Source organism: Pelodiscus sinensis, chromosome 5 (genome assembly GCF_049634645.1).
Source record: "Pelodiscus sinensis isolate JC-2024 chromosome 5, ASM4963464v1, whole genome shotgun sequence".
Classification (NCBI taxonomy): domain Eukaryota; kingdom Metazoa; phylum Chordata; order Testudines; family Trionychidae; genus Pelodiscus; species Pelodiscus sinensis.
The window spans coordinates 44176729-44199575 of NC_134715.1; the positions used below are offsets into that span (position 1 = coordinate 44176729).

The window sequence follows — 22847 nt, forward strand, 5'->3', positions numbered from 1 at the left end:
GAACTCAGGATACCCAAAAATTAAGCCTCCTTTATGTAATTGCCATATAGATAAGTGTTTAACTTTAGATACCCAAGTTTTAAAATAAATTTTGACCTTCCCTCTCCACTTGCCTCAGTATTGGTAATAATAATTACTCCTGTGGTGTTTTGAAGTTTGTATTATGTACTAACTGTATGGAAGTCTAGGAAAGGACTTGTATTTTGTATCCAGAAGAAAGCAACTTCTAGATACTGGTGCTGACACGAGTTTACAAATAAGACTGGCACTGTTCTATGCTTTGTGTTTTTGTTCTTGCTATGGAAAAGCATTGACTTCATAGACAATACCAACTTTCTGTGCGAAACCTCCACATCCACATCCCCTCCTAAAACAGTGTATTGACCCTTAAATGAAGCATGCTCTATATTGCTATTTATACTTAAATTTAACACCTCTAACAAAGATCAGACAATAAGGCCTTAGTCTGAAATTAGTTCCCTAAGGTTGATTTTGTAAGTGGTGTGTCCACACAACCAAGTCCATTATTGCAGAATAAGGGCCACAGAATTCAAACTCTGTAGTCCTGCTTTTCATGAGGAATAACACTATTTGTAAGTCCGAAATAATGTTAGTGTGGATGCTCTGGTGCTGCTAATTCAAACTAACTGGCCTCTGGGAGGCCTTCTGCAGCTCCCCAGAGTGCTTTGTGGGGCTCTAAGTCCAAGACATCACATCCACATTAATGGAACTTGCCTTGGACTACGTTTGATTCTTCCATGTAATGAGAACATGAAACTTTGAATTTGTAAAATTGGGTGCCCAGAATCTGAATTTAGTAAATTCAAAAAGATATCCTAGTGTAGACACGACCTAAGTGAACTTAAGGATCCTAGTGAAACAGCATTAAAATATGGTAGTTGTTAAAGTTTTATCTAGAATATCATCCACAGCTGTTTTGTCAGTTTCCCTTTGGAAAGCCAGTGAAAAAGACCAGACTTAGGCAATGAATATAAAATGACAATGTTTTAATTGTAAACTGGATTAAGAGTTTATGCTGCAAAAATGCAAATGTTCTCATGTAGCAGAGGAACCACTTATGTGTTGCAAATGTTTGAATAGTACTTCATTCATAGGTCAGGCATCACTAAAGACTAGCCCAAAGGGAGGTGTCTTTGTACATAGTGTAAATGTGTATTATCATAGCTTGAGCATATCACCTGTGGTATGTAGTGCTGTTATTGTTTATTTTAGCATTTCAAGTGGGCTTGGGATGCAGTTTGTTTTCACTTTTCTCACAATAAAACTTTTGTTGTGTAGAGGTGACAAAAGAAATCTCTCTCCTTAGGTGGGATCATAGGAGAAGGGAGGAGTAGGGATAGAGTAGGTGAATAAGAACCGAGAAAGAAGGGAGCCATAGTTGGATTGGATAAGCTGTGGAAGAGTAGTAGTATTTAGAACCTTCTGGCAAACTACATTTCATTCCCCTTTAGTGCATGATACATATGATAACAGCCTATGGCTGCTTTCAGTCACTCCAGTAGCTCAAATAATAGAGGTCTCTGCTGTAGATCAAAAGGTCCAAACCCTGCTGCTAATCAGAGATGGGGTCGATATAGTTAACATAATGAAATGTCTGGATTTTTTCAGGTTTTTTCATTAGGAGTAGGAAATTATATTAAAATGCACTAAAGTAATAGTATTAAGTTTATAATATCAAGCACTCTAAAATTAGGAAATGCCGGAAGAATGGTTACCCATGCAAACCTTAATTCTGTTGTATGAAATATAATTACCCATAATTAAGGTTACACATGAAGTCTTCTTTCTGGTACTACCTAATTTACAGCATCTGAAATTTGCAACCTTAATTCTTTTAATATAGTTTTCTTGGATGTAATGTAAGGGGGATAGAAGCTTCATTGTGGCTTTCAGTGCAAACGTGTGTGTGTGTGTGTGTGTGTGTGATGAAAATTTCCAATTTCTAACAATCAAAATAGAAGAGTGACTTTTAAATTCGTCTGTGAACCGCCAAAGATCTTCCTAGCGGCCTGTAGAAAACAAGATTCTAAGCACCAATGGCTAGGGGATTAGGTGCTGGATAGGGAGATGGGTCCATACGAGGCTCTTTTACAAATGGTCTATTGAATGAAAAAATGTAGAGAAGCTAGAAAGCTCTTCTTTAGTATTACCAGACTAAGGTCTTCTAGCAGGTCAAAAGTGACAAAGCAAGACCAGTTCTACTTTATTCCTTTTACCATCACCTAAGATTCATAGAAACTTGGGGACATCCCTCAAAAAGAACCCATGGCTGATTCAGACCTTTGCCTTGGGCTATTGGGTTCTTCCTTGTGTGGGCAGGTTTCTTTTTGGGAGTCTGCCCAAGTGTGCATGGCAGAATTGGCTGCTCTGTGTGTGTAGATAACTCAGGGTTACCAGATGGTTTCAAAAAAATACTGGACACGCTTGATCTCAGATGGGGGGGACCAGCTGGGAGGGGAGCAGGGCTGGCCGAGGGAGATCGGGGGGGGGAGGGGGAGGGAGGAATGGGACTGACCAGCGGGAAGCAGGGCTGGCTGGGAAGGCGTTGGGGGGAACAGGGCTGGCTGGGGGGGAGGGAACTGGCTAGCAGGGAGTTGGGGAGAGCGGGGCTGGCTGGTGGGGAGCAAAGGGGGAGGAACCAGCTGGCGGGGAGCAGGGCTGGCCCGAGTGCACGCAGATTCCGGGTGCACACAGATCCCAGGGTGCTGCCCTGTCCTGCGCACAGGCAAGTCTGGCCCCAGGGATTCCATCTTGCCCCGGACCCTGCCCTCGCCCCCCCTCCTCTCTTCAGTGTGGTTGTGTACTGCCTGGTAGGTAGACATGCTCACGCAGTGTGTGTGTGTGTGTGTCTTCAGCCAGGCAGTAAACAACTATGTACTGATATTCATGCTAATAATAAAATTTACTTAATTAGAAAATACCAGACATTTATATGTCCAGTATTTTCTTGGTTTGTTTCCGGACAGAAAGCTCAAATACCAGACTGTCCAGTTAAAAACCAGACAGCTGGCAACCCTAGACTCAATGTCTGACCACCTGTCCTGGTTTTTGATGATTGTTTTTCTTGAACCCTGGCTATGAGAGTCATCTTATTTCACGAGGCTCTCAGATTTCATTTTTTTCCTGTAAGTTTAATCATACCATCATAAGACAGGAAAGGACCATGGGGGAGATCAGAGTCCAGTCTCCTGCACTCATGGCGCTCAGGTTTCCGTCCCTAGAAGACAGAGCTGCAGAGGAAACTTAGGAATGCAAGCGGGGTGTCTCCTAACGCTTCAAACAGTAGAAGACAAATACAGGCAGTCCCCGGGTTACGTACAAGATAGGGACTGTAGGTTTGTTCTTAAGTTGAATTTGTATGTAAGTCGGAACTGGTACATATTGTAGGGGAAACTCTAGCCAAACATTTCTCCAGAGCTCAGTTTTATTCTCCCACACCTCACTTCCCTCAGTCCTTTATTCTCAAGCTGAGGTGTCTGCTGAGAAAAGCCGCTCCGCGTCTCCCTGGTCTGCTGGGGTGGGGGGGCGCTAGCTTCGCGTCTCCCTGGTCTGCTGGGGGGGGGGGGGGCGCTAGCTTCGCATCTCCCTGGTCTGCTGGGGGGAAGCAGCTAGTGCGGGGTTGCCTCACCCCGTTTGTAAGTAGGGATCCGATGTAAGTCGGATCCATGTAACCCGGGGACTGCCTGTACAAAAGAACCTGCAATTTCTTGGATTCCTTTTTTAATCTCACGATGCTGAATCAGTCTCTTGATTTTGGGGCTTTGCCCCAGGCTGTGGAACAATGCGGGAGAGGGTTGCTGCCCCGTGGCAACAGGTGGGGGGGGGCTGCCTGGGTTGCATGCATGGGACGGGCGCGTTTCGCCCTATCTGGGCGCCCGCCTCCCGGCCGTGCAGGGCTCTGTGCGCGCGCCGCGGCGGGGTGTGCCTGGCGGGCCGGGCGCTGCAGGGAGCTGTCAGTCAGGCGGCGGCCCCGGCCCTGCGCGGGTGATGTCAGCGGATCAGCTGCTCTAGAACAAAGCGGAGGAGCCCGGCTCCCCTCAGACGCCGCGGCCGGGCTGCGCGGGGCCCTTCGCGCCGCGGGCTCTAGGGGGAGACAGGCGGAGCCGCCCGCCGCGGACACCGGCCAGGGCGAGCGACGGCGCCCAGCCCGCTCGGCCATGGACAGCGACGAGGAGACGCTGGAGGAGACGGTGGAAGGTAACGGAGCCCGGCCGGAACCCCGCTGCCCCCTAGGCGCGACTCTGCACGCCCGGCCCCGCGACCTGCTGCAGCCCCGGGCCTTACCCATTAGCCGGGGGGCAGCGGGAAAGGGGAAGTTTGGAGGCGGGCAGAGCAGAGACCGGCCTGCGCAGTGCGAGCACCTCCCCCCTCCCCGCCTCGCAACCTGGCCTGGGCTTGCAGGGGCCAGCAGCACGTGGCAGGGCCTGGGCCCGCAGCAACCTCCCTCCCCCAGCCCTGCAGGCCGGTGCCGCTGCCCCCCAGCTCCGCACCTTACAAGCTTTAGCGAGGCAATTAGCAGTGCGAGCCGCATCGGTGCCCCCCCCCCCCTTCCGCGTGCGTGAATAGCAGCGGGGCGGCGTTTCCTTTGTGCTTTGTGTTTTCCCGACAGTAACAAAAGTGTTTGAAGCAGTTTTGTACAAGCAAGGCAAGATCGCTGGTGGGGCACACGGCTCCAGTCTTTCAGACGGGGTCTAATGTCTTGGTAAGCTTAGCAGTGCTATGGGAAAGAAGGCTTGGTCCTGATGGGTGGTCTGTCTGTGTCTACTAGAGGAGCCTCTCATTTTTCAGCTAAGTAGATCCCTGTTGTTCATACTCATGCTGCTGTGTACATCTTTAGGGTGTGCGCCTCCAAGTACTTAAGCACTGGAGTAACTGCTCTGTGGCACTAGGGCTGTGTCTAGACTGCAAGCCTCTTTCGAAAGAGAGCGTCTAGACTGCACGTTGAACTTTCGAAAAAGCGGCTTGCTTTTTCGAAAGAAAGCATCCAGTGAGTCTGGATGCTCTCTTTCGAAGAAGCCCTATTTACATTCAAGAACGCCTTCTTTCGAAAGAGGAACTTTTGAAAGAAGGCGTTCTTCCTCGTGAAATGAGGTTTACCGCCATCGAAAGAAAAGCCGCGTTCTTTCGATTTAATTTCGAAAGAACGCGGCTTGAGTCTGGACGCAGGGGAAGTTTTTTCGGAAAAAGGCTACTTTTCCCAAAAAAAACCCTGAGTCTGGACACAGCCTAGGTGAGTACAAGTCTCTGGGATAACCGTGTTAGTCAGTGTCTGCCAAAAGGACAGAACCCTGTGCCACCTTAAAGAGTAACAGATTTCTATGGGCATGAGCTTTTGTGAGTAAAAATGCATCTGATGAAGTGGTGTTTGCCCAGGAAGACTTATGCCCAAATAAATCTGTTATCTCTAAGGTTCAACAGGACTCCTCATTGTAGGTGAGTACAGTTACTTCCATGTTTGGGAAGTTGAAAGAATTGGGCCCCTAGTGCTGTGTGTTCTATACTATGGACTATCACAATGTTAATACATACATGTCAATTTAAATATAATTGTCAAACATTAAGCTCTTAAGACTTTACAGAAAGGACTTCGTTTCTATGGCAAATCAAGGACCAGATTGTTTTTGGTGTTACATCAGTTTACATCCAGTCAATATACATTGACTTCAGTGGAGTTACCCTCTTTTGACACCATTTGATATTGAAAAAAGAATTAAGTGTATCCGGTATCTACTTTGTATAATTTAAAGTAATTGGATCTTATTCTCTGTAGCCCTGAACCAAGAGTGATCACTTGCATTCGATTTGGTAGTGGTTTTGCATTGATGTAAATGATTAGCCAAAGGGCAAGATAGCTGAGAATCAGGTCCTGTTTTTTTCAGTGCATACAGTATAAAACAGTGCCCAGTCTGCTCTTTAAAATGCCACCACAGCCAACATCTCCACTCTCATATTCCCCAGAAGAGGGGAGCCCCACCAATGGACTGAAAAGCCCCTTCCCTGGAGAGCCCCAGCCAGGCAGGGCAGCAATGGGACTAGCAAGTCCTGTCCCCACAGAACCCCGTCCTGGAGCATCAGCAGCTGGACAGCCACAGAGCTCTGTCCCTGCGGAGCTCTGGCCGGTTGGGGCAGCAGTGGGACCAGCAAGCCCTGTCTCTGTGGATCCCTGTCTCGGTGCAGAGCCCTGTCCCGGGAAGCCCTGGCCAGGTGGGGTTGCGGTGGCTGGAGAGCCCCACCCAGCTGGTGCCAGAGTGCCTGAGCCCAAGCCCTGTAGCAGCAGGCTTGGAGCTCAGTGGCATTGGGGCTGGAACAGAGCTAGCCAGAGGGAGAAGCAGTATCCTGGGAGGCTGGTGGCAGGGAACCTCCACTGATCTGGCAAATTCCCTCATTAGGGTTTAAGGTACTATGTAAACATAAAAGTTTACTGTCGTCCTCTCCACCACACACACACTCTTTGCAATATAAAAATTGACAATATTTGTATTGAAGAGGCAGGTCAAAACTAATTAATAGAGATACTCTTTGTATCTTACAGAAGCCTCTACAGGCCTAGATGAGTGAGCCCATTGCACTAATTTCTAAATACCTATGTATAGTGAGAGATGGTCCCTATCTTGTAGAACTTGGTGTATAAAGAGATAAGGATGGAAAGGGGAAATTGGGGCACAGACAATGAAATACTCAGGGTCGCGCACAGCAGATCAATAGCACAAGTGGAAGAAAATCTAGGTCTCCTGAGTCCCAGTTCTGTACCCTATCCAGTGCATCCCCAAAGCTAACCACCTGATGGACACATTTTAAGATCAGAGAAGAGCTTTGAGACTGAGAAACAGACCTTTAAAAGGAGGAGTCTGTGATGTCAAAGCTATTCCAGAATTTCCTATAGTAGCACAAATGGAATGCCTATCATTCCCCTTAAAGAACCTTAGGAGACAAAATTTGCCTTGTGAAGCTCTTAAGTAAAATGTGGCAGTTGAAAACAAAGCACATTCCAGCTCACAGCTCTTAATACCAAGAGGCGTCCTAGATACTTGGATATCATAGTTAAGAGCACAGTGTTGGAATTTGTGTGTGGCAGAATAATAAGTAACTCTCATCAGTCAGTGACTGATTGCTTCTGTGTTATGGTAGGCAAACAGGACATTGCTATGTGTCTGAAAAAGTTACTGAAGTTGGCTTGCCAGTATGGCAGTAGATATGTGACTCCGTACTGTGCAGCTGCTACTAGAATCTGATTTTTATTACATAATGTAATAAATGATTAGATATTTTAGCAATGGAAGCTATGCCAGACTCAAAGCTTATATAGGAACTTTAAATTGCAAAGGGGATTGGAGGGATTTGTTTAAGTGCTGCGAACTGTGGAGTGATGAGTAAACCATGTGTATAAATTCATGTACCTGTGTATGAACTTGATATTATATCCTTGCCAAAAATATTTGTTAGGATGCTATTTTTAGTTGTGCTAAGCATCACGATACTGTTCCTGTTATCGTAGCTAGCTCCTTTGCAGCACATTATGGTTTCACATAATGGTTTATTTCCCTGTGTGCTCTGGTGAGTTCTGAAGGTAATTATTGATTGGCAGAGTGATTGCTCTTGAGTGACATGAGGTACTTCCTTTTTAACTTTATCCCAGGACTAGAAGTAGAAATGAGATCATACCCAGGTCCGATGCTTGACCATACATACCATGACTACTATACCACCAGGTTGGCCTTTTTGTGTTTTAGTCTCTTATTAACGCTGTTATTTGTATTGTAGCCTTGTATAAAGGCCTCAGCCAAGACTGGGGGTCTATTGTGCTACATGCTTTACAAATCCACAGAAAGACAGGTCCCTGCTTTGAAGAATCTACTATCTAGAGAAGATGTAAGAATCCGGATAATGTCCAAATAAAGGAAAAAAGCAAAAACTCTCACTTTTACAAATGATTAGGGGCCATTGAGGAGGAAAAGTGAAGTACTCCATTTTGCTCCTGCTGTAATCAGTGACTTTTGCGGTTGACTCCGTAGGAATTGGACTAAATCAGAAGGCCTGGTGTATATTAAAGTCGCACCAGTGTAACTAAGCTTAAAATTGATTTGCCTTGGATTAAAGCATTCTGGGTTTTTTTCTCTCTCATTTCTTTGGATGTAGAAGTAATTTCATGTCTGAAGTTAGAACTGAAGTTCATGGCTGCCTATTTGTAGGGAGACCTCTTGACTGTAGGTTTCTGTTTAAAACCATCGAAAGAATATGCCTCCTGCACAAAAATTCTGGCATGTATAATCTGTGTAAACATAAAACTGTCTTCAGTGTATTTGTTTTCTTGCACTCCAGTAGCACCCTGACCAAACTGAATAAATATTTTGTTGCTGTAAGTGCTTATAGTTTGACTTAACCTGAAAAGTGTAAATATTTTCCCTTTGGTGCTTTTGTAACAGGAATTGGTTGTATTTTCTTACAATTTGTCTATATGGGAAAGTTAAATCAACATAAACCAAGTTGTAAATTTAAACCCATATAATTACACTAGTATAACTTGTGAGCAATTTACTCTGGTATAAAAGTTTTATTTTTTCTGATTTAGCTTCTAAACAGGAAAAAGCTGTTCTTATTTCAGAATCAGTGTGTCCATACTGTTATACTGGTGTGACTATAGCACATTAACTGTGCCGGTGTAACTAATAAACAGTTTTTCATCTAGACAAATCATGCTGGAGGCAGGTGACCACCTGGCGACTTGTAGATCTGGGTGCTCCAAAAAGCATCAGCGAGAGTATGGAGTCTATGTTGGAAGGAAGATTTCTCGGAGAGGATCTGCTGTGAGCAGAGGTCTAATTAAACATGAGAGAGTTTGAAAAAAAGCTGAAGCTGACTAAGAGACCAGGCTATGCACAGATTATACAGGCCAGAATTTTTGTGCAGGAGGAGGCATATTCTCTCAATGGTTTTAAACATTTTCTCTCGCATACTTTCCCCACCCCAAATGGCTTTTTTCCCAATGGTTTGGAGAGCAGCATGCATGAATTGGTAAAACCAAAATGTTTTTACAATCTAATGCATTTTTGCCCATTCTTGCTCTCTCTACCTATTATCACTATTTTCAGATTGAAGACGGCATAGCCTGGTCTAAGAGTCTGGATCCTGACCCATAGAACCCAGGGACCATAACTCCCAGACCCCCAGCTCTAATCATATACCCCTAAGACCTAGAGCCACTCCCCTGGCAGAGGTGAGACAAGACCCAGAAGTCCTGGCTCCCAGCCTGACACCCAGGAGTGGCCTGAGACTGGCTGCGGCAGCTGGTGCCCCAGGTGGAGCACGCGATCGGCGCCCCTGCCTGCAGGGCCGTCAATGCACTGACATAATCAGCGGGTGCCCTGTGACGTCATCATTGGGTGCCCCATGCAGCAGCGTCCTAGGCAGCCGCCGAGTCCGCCTATAGCCACGGGCCGCCCCTGCTAACACCCCCACCTCACTCCCTGCATCTCTGCCCCTGTGCAGGGCAATCTTGAGTCCCTTCTCCCCTGGCCCCACACCTGGGAACTGCTCTAGGGCACCTTCAGGCAGCGCTTGGTGTGGCTAAACTGGTATCCGGCCTCCTGCACTGCTCGGAAGCAGCTGATGCAGGTGGCCACAAGGACTGGTGACTGTTGGATCGCGATGTTCGGCCTGACGTAAACTGTGGGCTGACCGATGCTAATGGGCAGGGGAGGGAAACGATACTGTTTTTAAGTAAGTAGTTGTCTTAAAATAATTAGTTTTCTATATGATTTTTCTGTGCCTCTCAGCTATGTGCCTGAGGCAAGTGCCTCACTCGCCTCACCCTTGTTCCAGCCCCGGCTGTACAACTCGACAATAGTTACAGACTGACCTCTGAGTCCCCTCCAAGTGTCCCTCTGTGGTGGTATCCAGACTAATCTTACCTTTCCTATCTAGTAAAGTAGATTCTTGCCCCATAGATCAGTCTTTTGAAGCATAGCTGTCCCAAAGGATTTAGGATCTCAGTCTTTCATTAAGATTCCTCCTCAGTGAATGGAGGTGAAGTGTCTTTCCCAACCCTGTGATATACATTGAATCAGTGTCTTGCCTTCATTCTCAGAAAGGTTGATCCACTCACTCTCCCGTAGTTCCTTTTCATTTCCACATGGTTTCAATATTTATACTTTGTTTTTGATGGTTTTCCATAGACTGTTCTGGCTTACTGCCAGAGTTGCGTTGGGGAGTTGAGTAATACACTGTATAATTGGCTAGCCAGGGAAGCGTGACAGCCACTTGAATTTGCCAGCATTAAGCCATATGATTCCCTACTGACTCTTGGCATTCTATAAGGATATAATTTTTAATATAGTACAGATATTGCTTGTACATGCATGTTGCAGTGATTAAATTGCAAGATTTCAGTACAAATCTTACATGCTACCTTTTATGGATTAATACAATCCAAGGGTGAATAAAGTGCCATGAGTTTATCAGGTTAGAGGCAGGAGCTGTTTGTAAAGAGCAGTTAGTACTTTGTCAATTGGCATTGACAGTCCTCTGTGTCACTCCCTGTAGAAATTAAGGAGTTTGTTATATAATGAAATAAACCAATGTTAGAGTATCAAGTGACTCTATCCATTTGGGTTTGGCATAAAATATTTTTTAATCAAGTATTTTTCAAATTTGTTCCTAAATCCTGAGACCAATAGAAATGTTTTCCGTAATGGGTGTGATTCATTGTTTTGGCCCCTTCGTGTGAACTAGCATAGGGTGAAAGGTCTATAAGACAGGCATAAGCAGTATTGTTAACCCCAAATGTTTAAAAATCATGAATCAAAATCACCAACAATAATGAGATTATGTAAAAATAAAAGATGAGGTGTTTCTTTTATTTGCCTTCTGCTTTTTGAGCATTCATGGCGCTTGGGGTCACATTCTGAAATTTTTTTCCTGAGCCACATGGGCTAGAAACCTGTTTTCTTTAAGAATAAAGGCTGAAATTGCACCTATCCCTTTGAATCTTGAGCTGGTGCTTTAAAGAAAACATTGATTATAATGAGACTTATGAGAACCATGAGAGTTGGCAACACTACATACATACCACTTGTGAGTATTCTTGTTGCAGGGGGCCCCTTTGCCAGGCACAGAGCCATAGGTGCACCACTCCCACAGCAGATACTGGCTTGTACTCCAGAATGTGCTGAGAATAGTGTGGCAATCGGGTGCAGGCAGTCACAAGAAGGTGGGATGGGGTATGGCCCCAAAAGAATTGGAGCCTGGGTATTCTATGTCACTGAAAAGCCCCATGCATGACTTAGGGCAGCAAAAAAATGAGTACAGGCAGTCCCCGGGTTACGTACAAGAGAGGGACTGTAGGTTTGTTCTTAAGTTGAATTTGTATGTAAGTCGGAACTGGTGCATATTGTAGGGGAAACTCTAGCCAAACATTTCTCCAGAGCTCAGTTTTATTCTCCCACACCTCACTTCCCTCAGTCCTTTATTCTCAAGCTGAGGTGTCTGCTGAGAAAAGCCGCTCTGCGTCTCCCTGGTCTGCTGGGGGGGGGGGGGGGGGCGCTAGCTTCGCGTCTCCCTGGTCTGCTCACCCCGGGTTGCCTCACCCCATTTGTAAGTAGGGATCCGATGTAAGTCGGATCCATGTAACCCGGGGACTGCCTGTAATAGCCTACCTCAGATTCCACATCAATCCCTGCAGCCTCTGACTAGGGGGAGTAAAAACTGCCCCTCTCTGGTACCTGTGGCAGTATAGGAATAAATCTGCATGTTTTTAAATGCTAATGAAAACAATTATCTTTTTAAACAAACATTCCTTTGTAGTGTCTGAAATGCAAATATTGCAGCACTAAAATCTCATGATTGATTGATTGCTGCCTATGAGCCTATCTATGGATCAGAACCGTGGTATTCTAGGTACTGTACAAATATACCACAAAAGCCACTCACTGCTACAAAGAGCTTACCAGCTAGTGCTGACTACATGCACTTTGGCTATCCAAGCTGAGAGTAATGCATGCAGTAAACAGCAATAGCAGTAAAATGGATTTTAAGGGCTTTAATAATCCAAGGTAATATTGGTAACAAAGGTAAAGAAATGTGTATATTGACAGTGTGATCTGTTAGTGGGCAGTACCTTTGTAAGGAGACATGTTGAAAACAAACTTGCTTTAATATGATGGATTGGCTCATCCCCCTTGCCCTTGCCCTTGCCCTGTGCATGTAACTCATTAACACTGAGGAGATTCCTTATACTACACTATGTCTAGCTCTAATTAGGAGTGGGGGGATATGAAGGGGGATAATGCTTGAGCTCATAGGAAGGAGGACAAGTGAAGCTTCTTACAGAGTTTCTGTGCTCTTTCTGCTCTAACTTAGGACAGGGCAAACAGTGGACCACCTTCCAAAATGTGAATCCAAGTGATAACTATCATCTTCCTTAAGGGACTTGGATTACTTTGCTACTGCTCCTGATATTCCAAAACTGCAGAAGAGTGAAACTAACAACAGACTTTCAACAGTTTACACAGCTGCTCTTTTGAATCCTGTGGGCAGTAGTGAAGTGGGAGGAATCCGGTCTGATTCACGCTGCTGCTTGGGAAACTTCTGAGCTACTGTGGAACCAGGTGCTGAAGCTGTTTGCTGGAGAAGCTGAGGAAGTGTAGATTAGCAAAGACTTGCTCTGCTCCCACGTTGGTAGCATCCAGAGGTGTGGAACAGTAGAGGGGTAATGGAATAGTCAGATGTGGCTGGGAGGTGTGGGTGTGTATGGTGGAATCAGGTGTTCAAATCAGACACTTTTGGCTGCAGTCTACACATGTGAACTTCAATCACTCTGCTACGTCCCAGCAGATGTAGAGGGAACTTGATTTTTCCACTTGGCTATTGCCTCTGATGCTGGGGCTCCACATTAGGATAATCTTTTGGCTGTTGTTGGTGTTTGTTTTTGTTGGCTTGTCTTTTGAAGCCATATGTATGAAGGCTAAGGAAGGAGGTGGAAGAAATAGGGGAAGATAGGAGAAGGGATGGGGAGAGACTGTGGAGGAGAAATGGGAAAGAAAATAGGAGGAGGTAAAGCTCATAGTATAGGAAGAGAAGCTTGCAGAGGCAAAAGAGGACTAAGTAGATTCACTGTGATCTGCTATAATAAAGCAGAGGAAAAGGGGACATGAAGCTTGGAATGGAAAGAAAGTATAACAAACAAGCAAAACAATAAACTACACTTAAAAGCTATTGAATAGAAAGTGATCTGATCTGTTTAAAAAAGCTTTGTAATGTTTATTTATACTAGTTGCATTTGTTTTAATTTCAGGGAATATGATTTGGCCACATAGTGTTGGTTTTTTGCCCACCCTTGGTAGTACGATTTGTCTTTGGGCTACTAGGTGTTGAATATGTTTTTCAAAATACACATTTTTTAAAAATACATTGTTGGATGAACTATAAAATCTGGAATCCATTCCAATGTCATACAGGGGAATTATTCCTAGATAATTTACTTCTGCTTTTTAAGTACTTGAACATCATAGCGCATGGGCAGTGCTTATTTGAAAATAATTGTTGTCTTATTCCATCGACTGCTCTAGCTTGGTTTATTTTTTTTCCAAAGATTTTTATAACAGGTTGTTGCTATGATTTAACTGGCTGTAAATAGTCCTGAATAGCTCTGGTCCATATTTTTAAAATATATTTTAATGCAAAGGTCTGTTAAAATAAATATTTTAGGAACCAACAACATTTGGAAGGGGATATGTAGGGTGGTTATTATATGTGATTGCAAATCTGTTCTGATGTTTTTGCTGTTTTTAAAATTTTTATTTAAGGGCTTCTGGATGATGATGGGTTGCCACATGGGTTCTGTACAGTCACCTATTCATCTACAGACAGATTTGAAGGAAACTTTGTGCATGGAGAAAAGAACGGCCGTGGCAAGTTCTTCTTTTTTGATGGAAGGTAGATGTTGGCTCCTTATTCTTTTTTTCATTTGTCTTTCTCCTGTTTACACTGGTATGTAACTAATTTAGGGGTGGGCAGATATGTGTTCCTAGTTCTGGCAGCTGGACAGATATGTGTTCCTAGTTCTGACAGCTGCTTTCCCATGAGAGCTTTAGTTGGATAGTTTCTCCATTATGTTCTGGCTAGAGTAGTAGCCAGGGTTTCCATTTGTTTGTAAAGTCTGAAAATAATAGAATGACCCATACAAAGATGTGAAAAGCCATGGTCTTTTCATAGAAAAACTTATAATCCTGAAATTATTTTAGTAGACACTGTATGGTCTAGTGGTTAAAACACTGGACTGAATTAAATGTGGCTTCTATTCCCAGTTCTTTGATCTTGTAAAATGATTTATGACCTGACTCTCTTCAGAAATGTACTTGCAATTGCCACTCTCTTCAGTGGGAGTTAGGCAGTGAAAATCAGGCCAGTATCCTCATTTGTAAAAAGTGGAAGGTCCCATTATTCTACTACTGTTAATCATCTTTTTTTTTAATTTCTTTCCTCACAAATTGGTTTAGTATCTCTGTGCTGTGGTTCAGCGATTTCTTCAAAAGGAGCAGCTGATATAAAATGACATGAATCTTGATTTTTTGCAGCTGCATCTAGTGTTATGAATAGTGGTGGTGAAACTGACCCCAAAGTCTTTTTAATTCCATTCTGCTTATGCTTGGCAAGATTCTGAGCTGAAGAGGAGGTATTAGAGCTGCTTGTCCGCTAGCTTAGGAATGCATCATGGCATTGTTTTACAGGCAGTTCCAACTGCGAAGAGTTTATTTTCACACTCATAAGAGTCTGACATCTTTTTTTTCCCCTAGAATAAGTTCTACAGAAATCATTTTCTTGGGCCTGCATGCTCACCAGGGAAGCTTTTTGATTTGTTACCAATTGGCTATTTCAAGTCCTGTTGGGAGTGACTGAAAAATGTTCCTAACAGTTGGAGTATGTTAAATGAGGTTTATTATGTCTCAGTGTAAACATAATGTTTGCTGGAAGTCTCAGCAGGGAGGCCAAACATTGTTTAGATATGAAAATTTAGCTACTGTTTGTTTTTCCTCTCTTTTACTCCTAGAAGTGGCCCTTCCAAATGGTAGGGTGCAGGTAAGGTGGCGTAGGGTAGTTCATGCTGCCAGTGTTTATGCCATATCTTATAATTTTTCAGAGCTGTCAACCCAGCTCCTTTCATGAGCATTACATTTTGAAAAACAAAACCATTAGTTACTGTACTTTTTCAGTAGCTACGAAAACCAAAATAAACAAAATAGTTGGCGTATATATTTTAAAACAGTTTGCTGTAATGTGGATAGGGCCCATACGGGTTTGAGCTTAGCTAAAATAGACTTGGCTCGAATACTGCCAGTTACTTTTGGACAGCCTAAGTGATGATACTGCAGTATGTTGCTCAGCTGTGGGATAGCTAACTAAAAAGGATGATGCACCCTAAAGTTCATGGTTTAAATACTTGGGAGATGGAAGGGAGGACAAGAATGTTGGGCTTTTTTGTTTGTTTCTTTAAGGATTTACATTTCTTAAACAAGGAATTGCACCAGAATTGCACCAGATTTTTCTGGCTTCATCAAAACTTTCATTTTCCCTGTTCTGTGTATGTATTAGAGTTCAACTTTTTCAGTCCTGTCCCCCAAAACACTCCACCTCTTATATTCTTTTGTGTTTTAACACAAATTAATTGTTTTTGGCTTACCTGGCTAAACCCAGATTTCCTCCATGGCTAGTTTCCATTGCAGTCCTCCCAGAGAAGGCTGACCACTAAACTGTAGCTCTACTGTTCAGGAGTAGATAGTTCCTACCAAACCCTGGATATGGTCCCTATACAACACACTAACTTTTTTTTGAAGGGAATAAAATAGTCCAAACTAGCACTTGGGTATTTAGCAAAGGTAAACCTTTCCACTTCGCGTCTCCCTGGTCTGCCGGGGGGAAGCAGCTAGTGCGGGGTTGCCTCACCCCGTTTATAAGTAGGGATCCGATGTAAGTCGGATCCATGTAACCCGGGGACTGCCTGTACTTTTACTTTCACGCTAACCTTTGTCCAAGTGGCATAATCACTGAGCAGAAAATCTTTGGGTCTCATTGAACTACAACTTCTGTTCCCTATAGAACTAGCGGGGCATTTCTTAAACTAGCTATTCTTGACCATGTGTTGCAAAAGGGAAAATTTGAAGCCTGTTTGTATAGGGATTACTAGAAGTGGGAATGTTTGAGGCATCGCTGAGCATAGGGAAGGGTTGGTGTTTTTAAGTTGTAAAGAGAAATCCCAGAGACTTGAGTTGGAGTACGGAGAAAATGAGATGTGGGGGATACACAACCTCTCCAAAACCCTTCTAAGATTTACAGAGCTGTTTTAATATTGGTGATCTGGAGCTTTAACATTTTAATTCATTGTAATAACAACTGCTGAAAATGTGCTTGTCGTAATGTTTGGGAGATTCCTCCCCGAGGAGCTTATATTCTTAAAATTCAAGAATTCTTTGCAAGTTCACTTACCAGGAAGATTTCTCAAGCTTGTTTGTTTCGCCTACTTGTTTCTAGTTTGAGCACCTTTACGCTAGGATAATTGCTCATGGTTGACCACTGGTCCCTTGTGCTGCTTGTCCTGTACTGTCCTTGTTGAAAAAAGTTTGACTCTGTCCATTTTAGCAGCCAAACCATGTTTGTGCACCATGGCTTTTCTTAGCATTCCCTCACAGTTTCATTTTCTTCTGCAGATGACACAAGTCATAGTGCAATCTGAAATGTCTATAACTTGATATCTTGCGCCGCATTTTATCAGCAAAAATATTTTTCTTTCAGGGGAACGAAACACTGTAGGAAGTAAAGGGGGGGAAATTTAAGAGTTACTTTGATGAAACCCATGTCCAACAATAAAGCAAATATTTGAAGTCTTCTGAAACACATTGAGTACTATTCCCAGTTAGTTATGCTTTTACCATAGATGCTATTGCATTTTAAGATAATTTATGCAGATGATCATTTGACATTAAGTGGTTAAAAACTAGCATGCTAATTAAATATCTTGAGGCAAATTAGATATTCTAAAAAAACAGTTTTAGTTTGTAAGGTAAGAAGAGACTTTATACAAAGGAACTTTTCTTTAATCCTTAGTTGTTAGTTTCACTTAGTACAGTTTTCTAAAAAAGGGAAACAAATTAGAACATAGTGTAGCTCTGATATTGTTGATACTTTTTTAACGGTATTGCAAGAGGAAAGTGAGGTGAAATCAGTGATTTGCTAGTGAAATGCTATATGAGCGCTGTAATTATACTGATGTAAGTTGGCAGTGTCAGTCTTAAAGTTTCATGACACTGAAAAAATGAAATCTGAAGGTCTGACTATAGGATTGAAAGAAAAAATCCTAATACAAAAGGAATCTGCCATGATGATGATTTCTTTTTTGGCTTCTTGGGTAAATCACTTCCTTCACTTCTCTTCTTCAGTGACCACATCTATAAAATGTAGCAGTGTAGGTCAAGAATGCTGTATCAGTTTGATGGAATGATTAATTAACATCTTTAAGGAGCTTTGAAAAGGAAAGTACAATATAAGTGCCAAGTGTTATTTAGATTGAGAATACAGTAGTAATGAGCTTTATTTGTGGGGGGGAAAAATGGGTGAGGGGTTTTTGAGTATATTGTTCAATTTTACAGAGTACTGTTTAAAAGAGGGGGACAACTGCACCATTTGTCTTTCTCTTTGTATCAGCACACTGGAAGGGTATTATGTCGATGATGCTCTCCAAGGCCAGGGACTCTACACGTACGAGGATGGAGGGGTTCTTCACGGCACGTATGTGGATGGAGAACTTAATGGACCTGCCCAGGAATATGACATTGATGGGCGACTAATATTCAAAGGACAATACAAAGATAATATTCGACATGGGGTGTGTTGGATATATTACCCGGTAAGCCTGATCTTCTGTCTTCTTTATTGGAGAATAAAAGAAGGACACAAGTTCCATATAGACTGCAGTTTGTTGTTACTATGTTGCCGAGGGAAGAAGCTTCCTTATAGATGCTGTAAGACATTTTGCTAGACCTGACTCCATGAACTTGTCTTAGAGTATATCTACACTGCTTGGCTGTTTTGGGATACCAGAAGTATCCCAAAATAGCTACCCTGCATCTACACAAGCTGCCTGTTATTTCAAAATAACAGGAGCGCTATTTCGCCATCCCGGTAAACCCTTGTTGCGCAAGGGGTAAGGGATGTCTTGAAGGGTCAAAATAATGTGCTATTTGGTGCTGTGTAGACATGCCAGATTTCAAAATAAGCTATTTTGAAATGAGATATGCAAATTGTGTATCTTATTTCAAGTTTAGGGTGCTGTATAGATGCACTCCTAGAGAATGAAGTGTATTCTCTAGGACAGCTCCTTCCCTAGCAGGGACAAAAGTACTGAGTTGCAGAAAATACCAAGGATTTCCTGTTATTTCAGTCTCTAAGTAAATGCTGGGATTTTTCTTCGGGAATCTTTGTCTTTGTAGGGAATGTTTTAAAATGTGCTAAATTACAGACAGTATAATAGTGCTCCTTCTATTTTTTACACATGAATAGCCCTATTCAGCAGTCCTTGCTCAGACAGCTCCAGTCAGTAGAAATTTTGCCTGAGTAAGAGCTCAGTAGGGTCTGAAATGACCACATAAGGACATTTTTCTGTAGTATGTTACCAAAGGTCCTAAGAATTTTGGATGTGGAAAAAATGAAATGCAGTGTTGGAATAGAAGCCTTCTGTATGTAATTATCTAGCTATTAGATTGCATTCTGTACTTCACTAGAGGTAGTCTTCTGTGTTACATGTGTATGCCTATTTAGTTATTTAGATCCTCTCAAATATTGTGACCCCCTGGGTATTTCATAACGGAATTAAAAACCTAACTTACCTAGTTCACACACTGGACAGTAGCAGCTAAACCTACAATGGAGGCTGCCGGGGAAATACCAGTAGCAATTATCAGTTAGAAAGAACCGAGTGCAAGTAAAAGCAAAATATTAAATATACCTGGCTGTGAAGGTCACTGTACACGTGCAGACCCCAGTTAGCCCACTTGTGCCTTGATTTACCTCCCACCACCATTCCCCCAAGCTGGTACAAGAGTCCGATTCGCACCAAGTCTCCTCGTCTTAGTCCTCTCTCTTGTGTTCTACTTCGTGGCCCACCTTCACTCACGGACCCCAGCCCAGGGCCCTAAGGACATGGGCCTGTTTATGTCCGGTCCAGCTGGCAGGGCTTCCTGCCAAAACGCACCAGCCCGCGGGCTATACTGCCCTGCCCTGGGCCACTTCCTCTCCCCTTATCTGGTCCGTCGACCAGACTGTGTTGGGGGGCCTGCCTTGCCCCTATCCCTTCTGGGTCTCGCTTGGGGTGCCTCGGGGAGTCCTCCGGGAGATGTGACCCCACAGTGTCCTCCACCCCTCCTCTGGTCTGCCCCCCCCTCCTGCAAACACTGGCCCCTTTTGAATCCTAGTGCCCTGGCATTGTGTCACGCCAGGGCGCCTCCTCTCCCAGCTGTTGCGTGGCGTGTGAACACGTTGTGCATGCTCCATCTGCGCTCCACCCCCACCCCCGCTTGGCCAGGGCTGGGGGGTTTAAAGTGTGGCATGGCGGCGTTTGACGCGGCATGTGGGCACGCTGTGCCTACTCTCTATGCATCCTGCTGCGCCCCATACATGGCCTGCGCCAGGGAACTTGAAGTGCAGGGTTGCGGCACCCCGTCACAGTCACATACTCTGCTTTCAGCTTTCTGGGGATGATAATACTCTGCTGCAAGTCCTGGAAAGTTTATTGCTAAGAGCCTGGCAAGCATTAATTGTCAGGACGGTGTATAGGATGAAAAGTGATCAAAGATGCAACTTTTGCTCTAAGAATAACAGTTTAAACATAGCTTTTGCCAAAATTATGGTGTCATGGTTTGTTTATACCTATATAGACAGAGAATATGTAACGTTGTTAAGCCATACCCATGTTTAAATATAGCTAGTTTTTGTCTTGAAGACTAGGCCTTAGAAATTCTCTGTCACCCTTGTATGGCTTGTTATTTAATTCATTGTTTCTTTCTGTATGACATTCCTGCTGCCAGTAGGGATTAAGGCAAGCATAGGAGAAGTCTCCCTCCTAAATCCATTAGCTATGATTTTTGGGAATGAAAAGACAAAATACACCTATCATTTGGGAGTTATAACCAGTTTAAACTCTCTGGTGTTCAGTAGATAAGCTCTTGTTGGCAGCTCTGCACGGACACAGGCACAGCAGCTAGTCTAGTGTGTAAGATGTACTTTTTGCCGCATAATCTTTACGCTAAAATGACGGGGTTGTGGCTCCAGAAAGAAGAGTTGAAAAGGTAAGGAGCTTACACTGCTGTGAGCTGTCAACAGGAGATGGAGGAGGTGGGATACTTAGGGATCTCTTCCCTGGAAAACATTGACAAATAAATGCTGTTTGAAAGAAGTGGTAGTAGACAAACTCGTAATGCTTTTTAGTCTCTCATTTTTCTTTTCCTTTGTTCAGATAAACTTATTGCTCCTGCCACTTCTTTCCTAAATGCTGGAAGTAGTGATTCAGAATCTGCAACTGACGAAGAACTGGGGTTTTGCTATTTCACTATCTTACTGCATATAGTTTTCTTAATTTTTTCCCCATTGTCCTTTTTCCTCTCTCCCCAAATTTATTGCCTTTCCTCTAATTTCGTCTCACACTATCTCCATTGTAGTTCTTACTCAGTTCATTCATTCCAGCTCTATTCCTGATGAATTTCCCAGACCTTCAATATACATCCATAATACTTTATAGGCTCCAGTTCTCTGATGTACCATCAGATAGAAATAGATAAAGCTGAATACAAAGTAAAATACACTAGGGATGTGAAAGAGTAGTCAGTTAGTCAACTACTGATAAGTATAGGCTTATTGGGTAGTCAAATTGACTACTCGCATTCCTCCCCTTCTTTCCCCACTCCCTTGCTGCCTCTGATATAGGAGTCAGTGCTGTGGAGATTAGGGTTGCCAGATAGTTTCACAAAAAATACTGAATATGGTGGGGGAAAAAATTGGTTGGGTGGGGGGAAGAAGCCAGAAGTTGTTGAGCAGAGCAAAAAAAACCAAAACAACAACCTAGACCCTTTAAATCCTCCTACACTCCCCCCACCACAGATGCAGTGGCCTTCTGTCTGAGAAAAACAGGAAAGAAGCCGCAAATACCAGACTGACACCGTCTTCACGGTGTGAGGGGGGAGGGAGCAGGGGAGGCAGAGGCGCAGTCGTCCAGACCTACACCTGCTGCGGCTCTGCATTTTAAATGTAGTAGGCACCAGGCTGCTTGCATGTCTAGCTCATGCTAAATTTAAAAGGCAGGGCTGCAGTGGACCCTTATCAACTAATCATGTAGTCGATACGAATTGTATCAAGTACATGATTAATGATTTTACTTGCTGCTTAACATCCTTAGAACACACACACCCCATCACTGAACCATTTTAGCAAAATGTGACTAGGCTGTGATGCATTAGGTTTTTAATGACCTGGGCTGCTGCCTAGCTCTGCTACTCATCATGCTTGTTTCTAGCAAGTGCAAGGGAAGTCCTTGTACAGTAAAACTCCATTGGTCTGGCATCCAATGCTCCGGCACTCCTGATGGTCCGGCACCATCGGGAACCCGGAAGTGCTCCGGACAGCCGGACCATTGGAGCTGCTCTGTGCCCGGCTCCCCCGATTCAGCTGCTGCTGAAACTGACCAGCAGCTGAATCGGGGAAGCCAGGGGCCGAGCAGCTGGGGTGCTGCTGGGTTGGTCCCGTGGCGCTGCCCCTCGGGGCTACGGGACCAACCCGGTAGCACCCCAGCTGCTCTGCCGCAGGCGTCCCTAATTCAGTCGCTGCTGAAACTGACCAGCAGCGGCTGAATCGGGGACACCTGGGGCAGAGCCAGACTATCGGAAGAGGGGACTATGAGGGGTCTGGGATGGCATCCCCCCCACCCCACCCCAGACCCCTCATAGTCCCCCCTTCTGATAGTCCGGCATATCTGATAATCCGGCACCCCCTGGGTCCTAAAGGTGCCGGATTATCGGAAGTTTACTCTAGTTTGTATTTACCTACAGGACAGAAGGCCTAATTCAGATTTTGCACCAATTTTTTTTCCGGTGTAACTCCATTGATTGAAATTACTCCTGGCACTAAAATGATTAAATGAGTTTTAATTCACACCCTTTGTTGTTTCACTGTGCACCTGTGTCTGTGGATATTCTTAATGTGGAATAAGTGTTTTATTTTAATCAAAGCTATACAGATTCCATGCTAACTAGTTTTAACCCTGTCAGTAAACTACATTCAAAAAATTCTCCAGCACTGCTAGCTCTTTCCTATATATTTATAATGAAAACTGTTTGGTTTTTTGGATACTCTTTCAGGATGGAGGCAGCCTTGTAGGAGAAGTGAATGAAGAAGGGGAGATGACGGGGGAGAAAATAGCCTATGTGTATCCTGATGAGAAGACTGCATACTATGGAAGGTTCATAGATGGAGAAATGATAGAAGCAAAACTGGCAACCCTTATATCTGTAGAGGAGGGGAAGCCACACTTTGAACTGGTACCAGGCAGTAAGTTCAGTTGACATGCGACTTGTATTCTGATGAAAAGTAGATTATTCTGGTCTGTGAGTCTCACCTTTTTTCTTCACCTCAGTCCCCATGCTCTGAATATTCCCCTTGAGGGTTTGTAAGGTCTGGCTGCTGAGGTGGAATTGATTGTTAGGTAGAATACTCATGAGGACCTATGTTAGTTAGATGGGGTGGATGTGTATCTCTAGTATTGCCCACTGCTCTGAAAAATGCAGAAATGCTAT

The 22847-nt window shown here is 43.9% G+C and overlaps 1 protein-coding gene across 1 annotated transcript in view; it reads left to right on the plus strand.

Moving 5' to 3' along the window:
• Positions 1–3966: 3966 nt before the first annotated feature.
• Positions 3967–22847, plus strand: part of SETD7 (SET domain containing 7, histone lysine methyltransferase) — a 33706-nt gene continuing 14825 nt past the window's right edge. The window contains exons 1-4 of the mRNA XM_075929928.1: positions 3967–4218; positions 13821–13950; positions 17713–17914; positions 22413–22602. Coding sequence (XP_075786043.1) covers positions 4179–4218; positions 13821–13950; positions 17713–17914; positions 22413–22602 — 562 coding nt within the window. The 5' untranslated portion in view covers positions 3967–4178. The remainder of the gene's footprint in view (positions 4219–13820; positions 13951–17712; positions 17915–22412; positions 22603–22847) is intronic.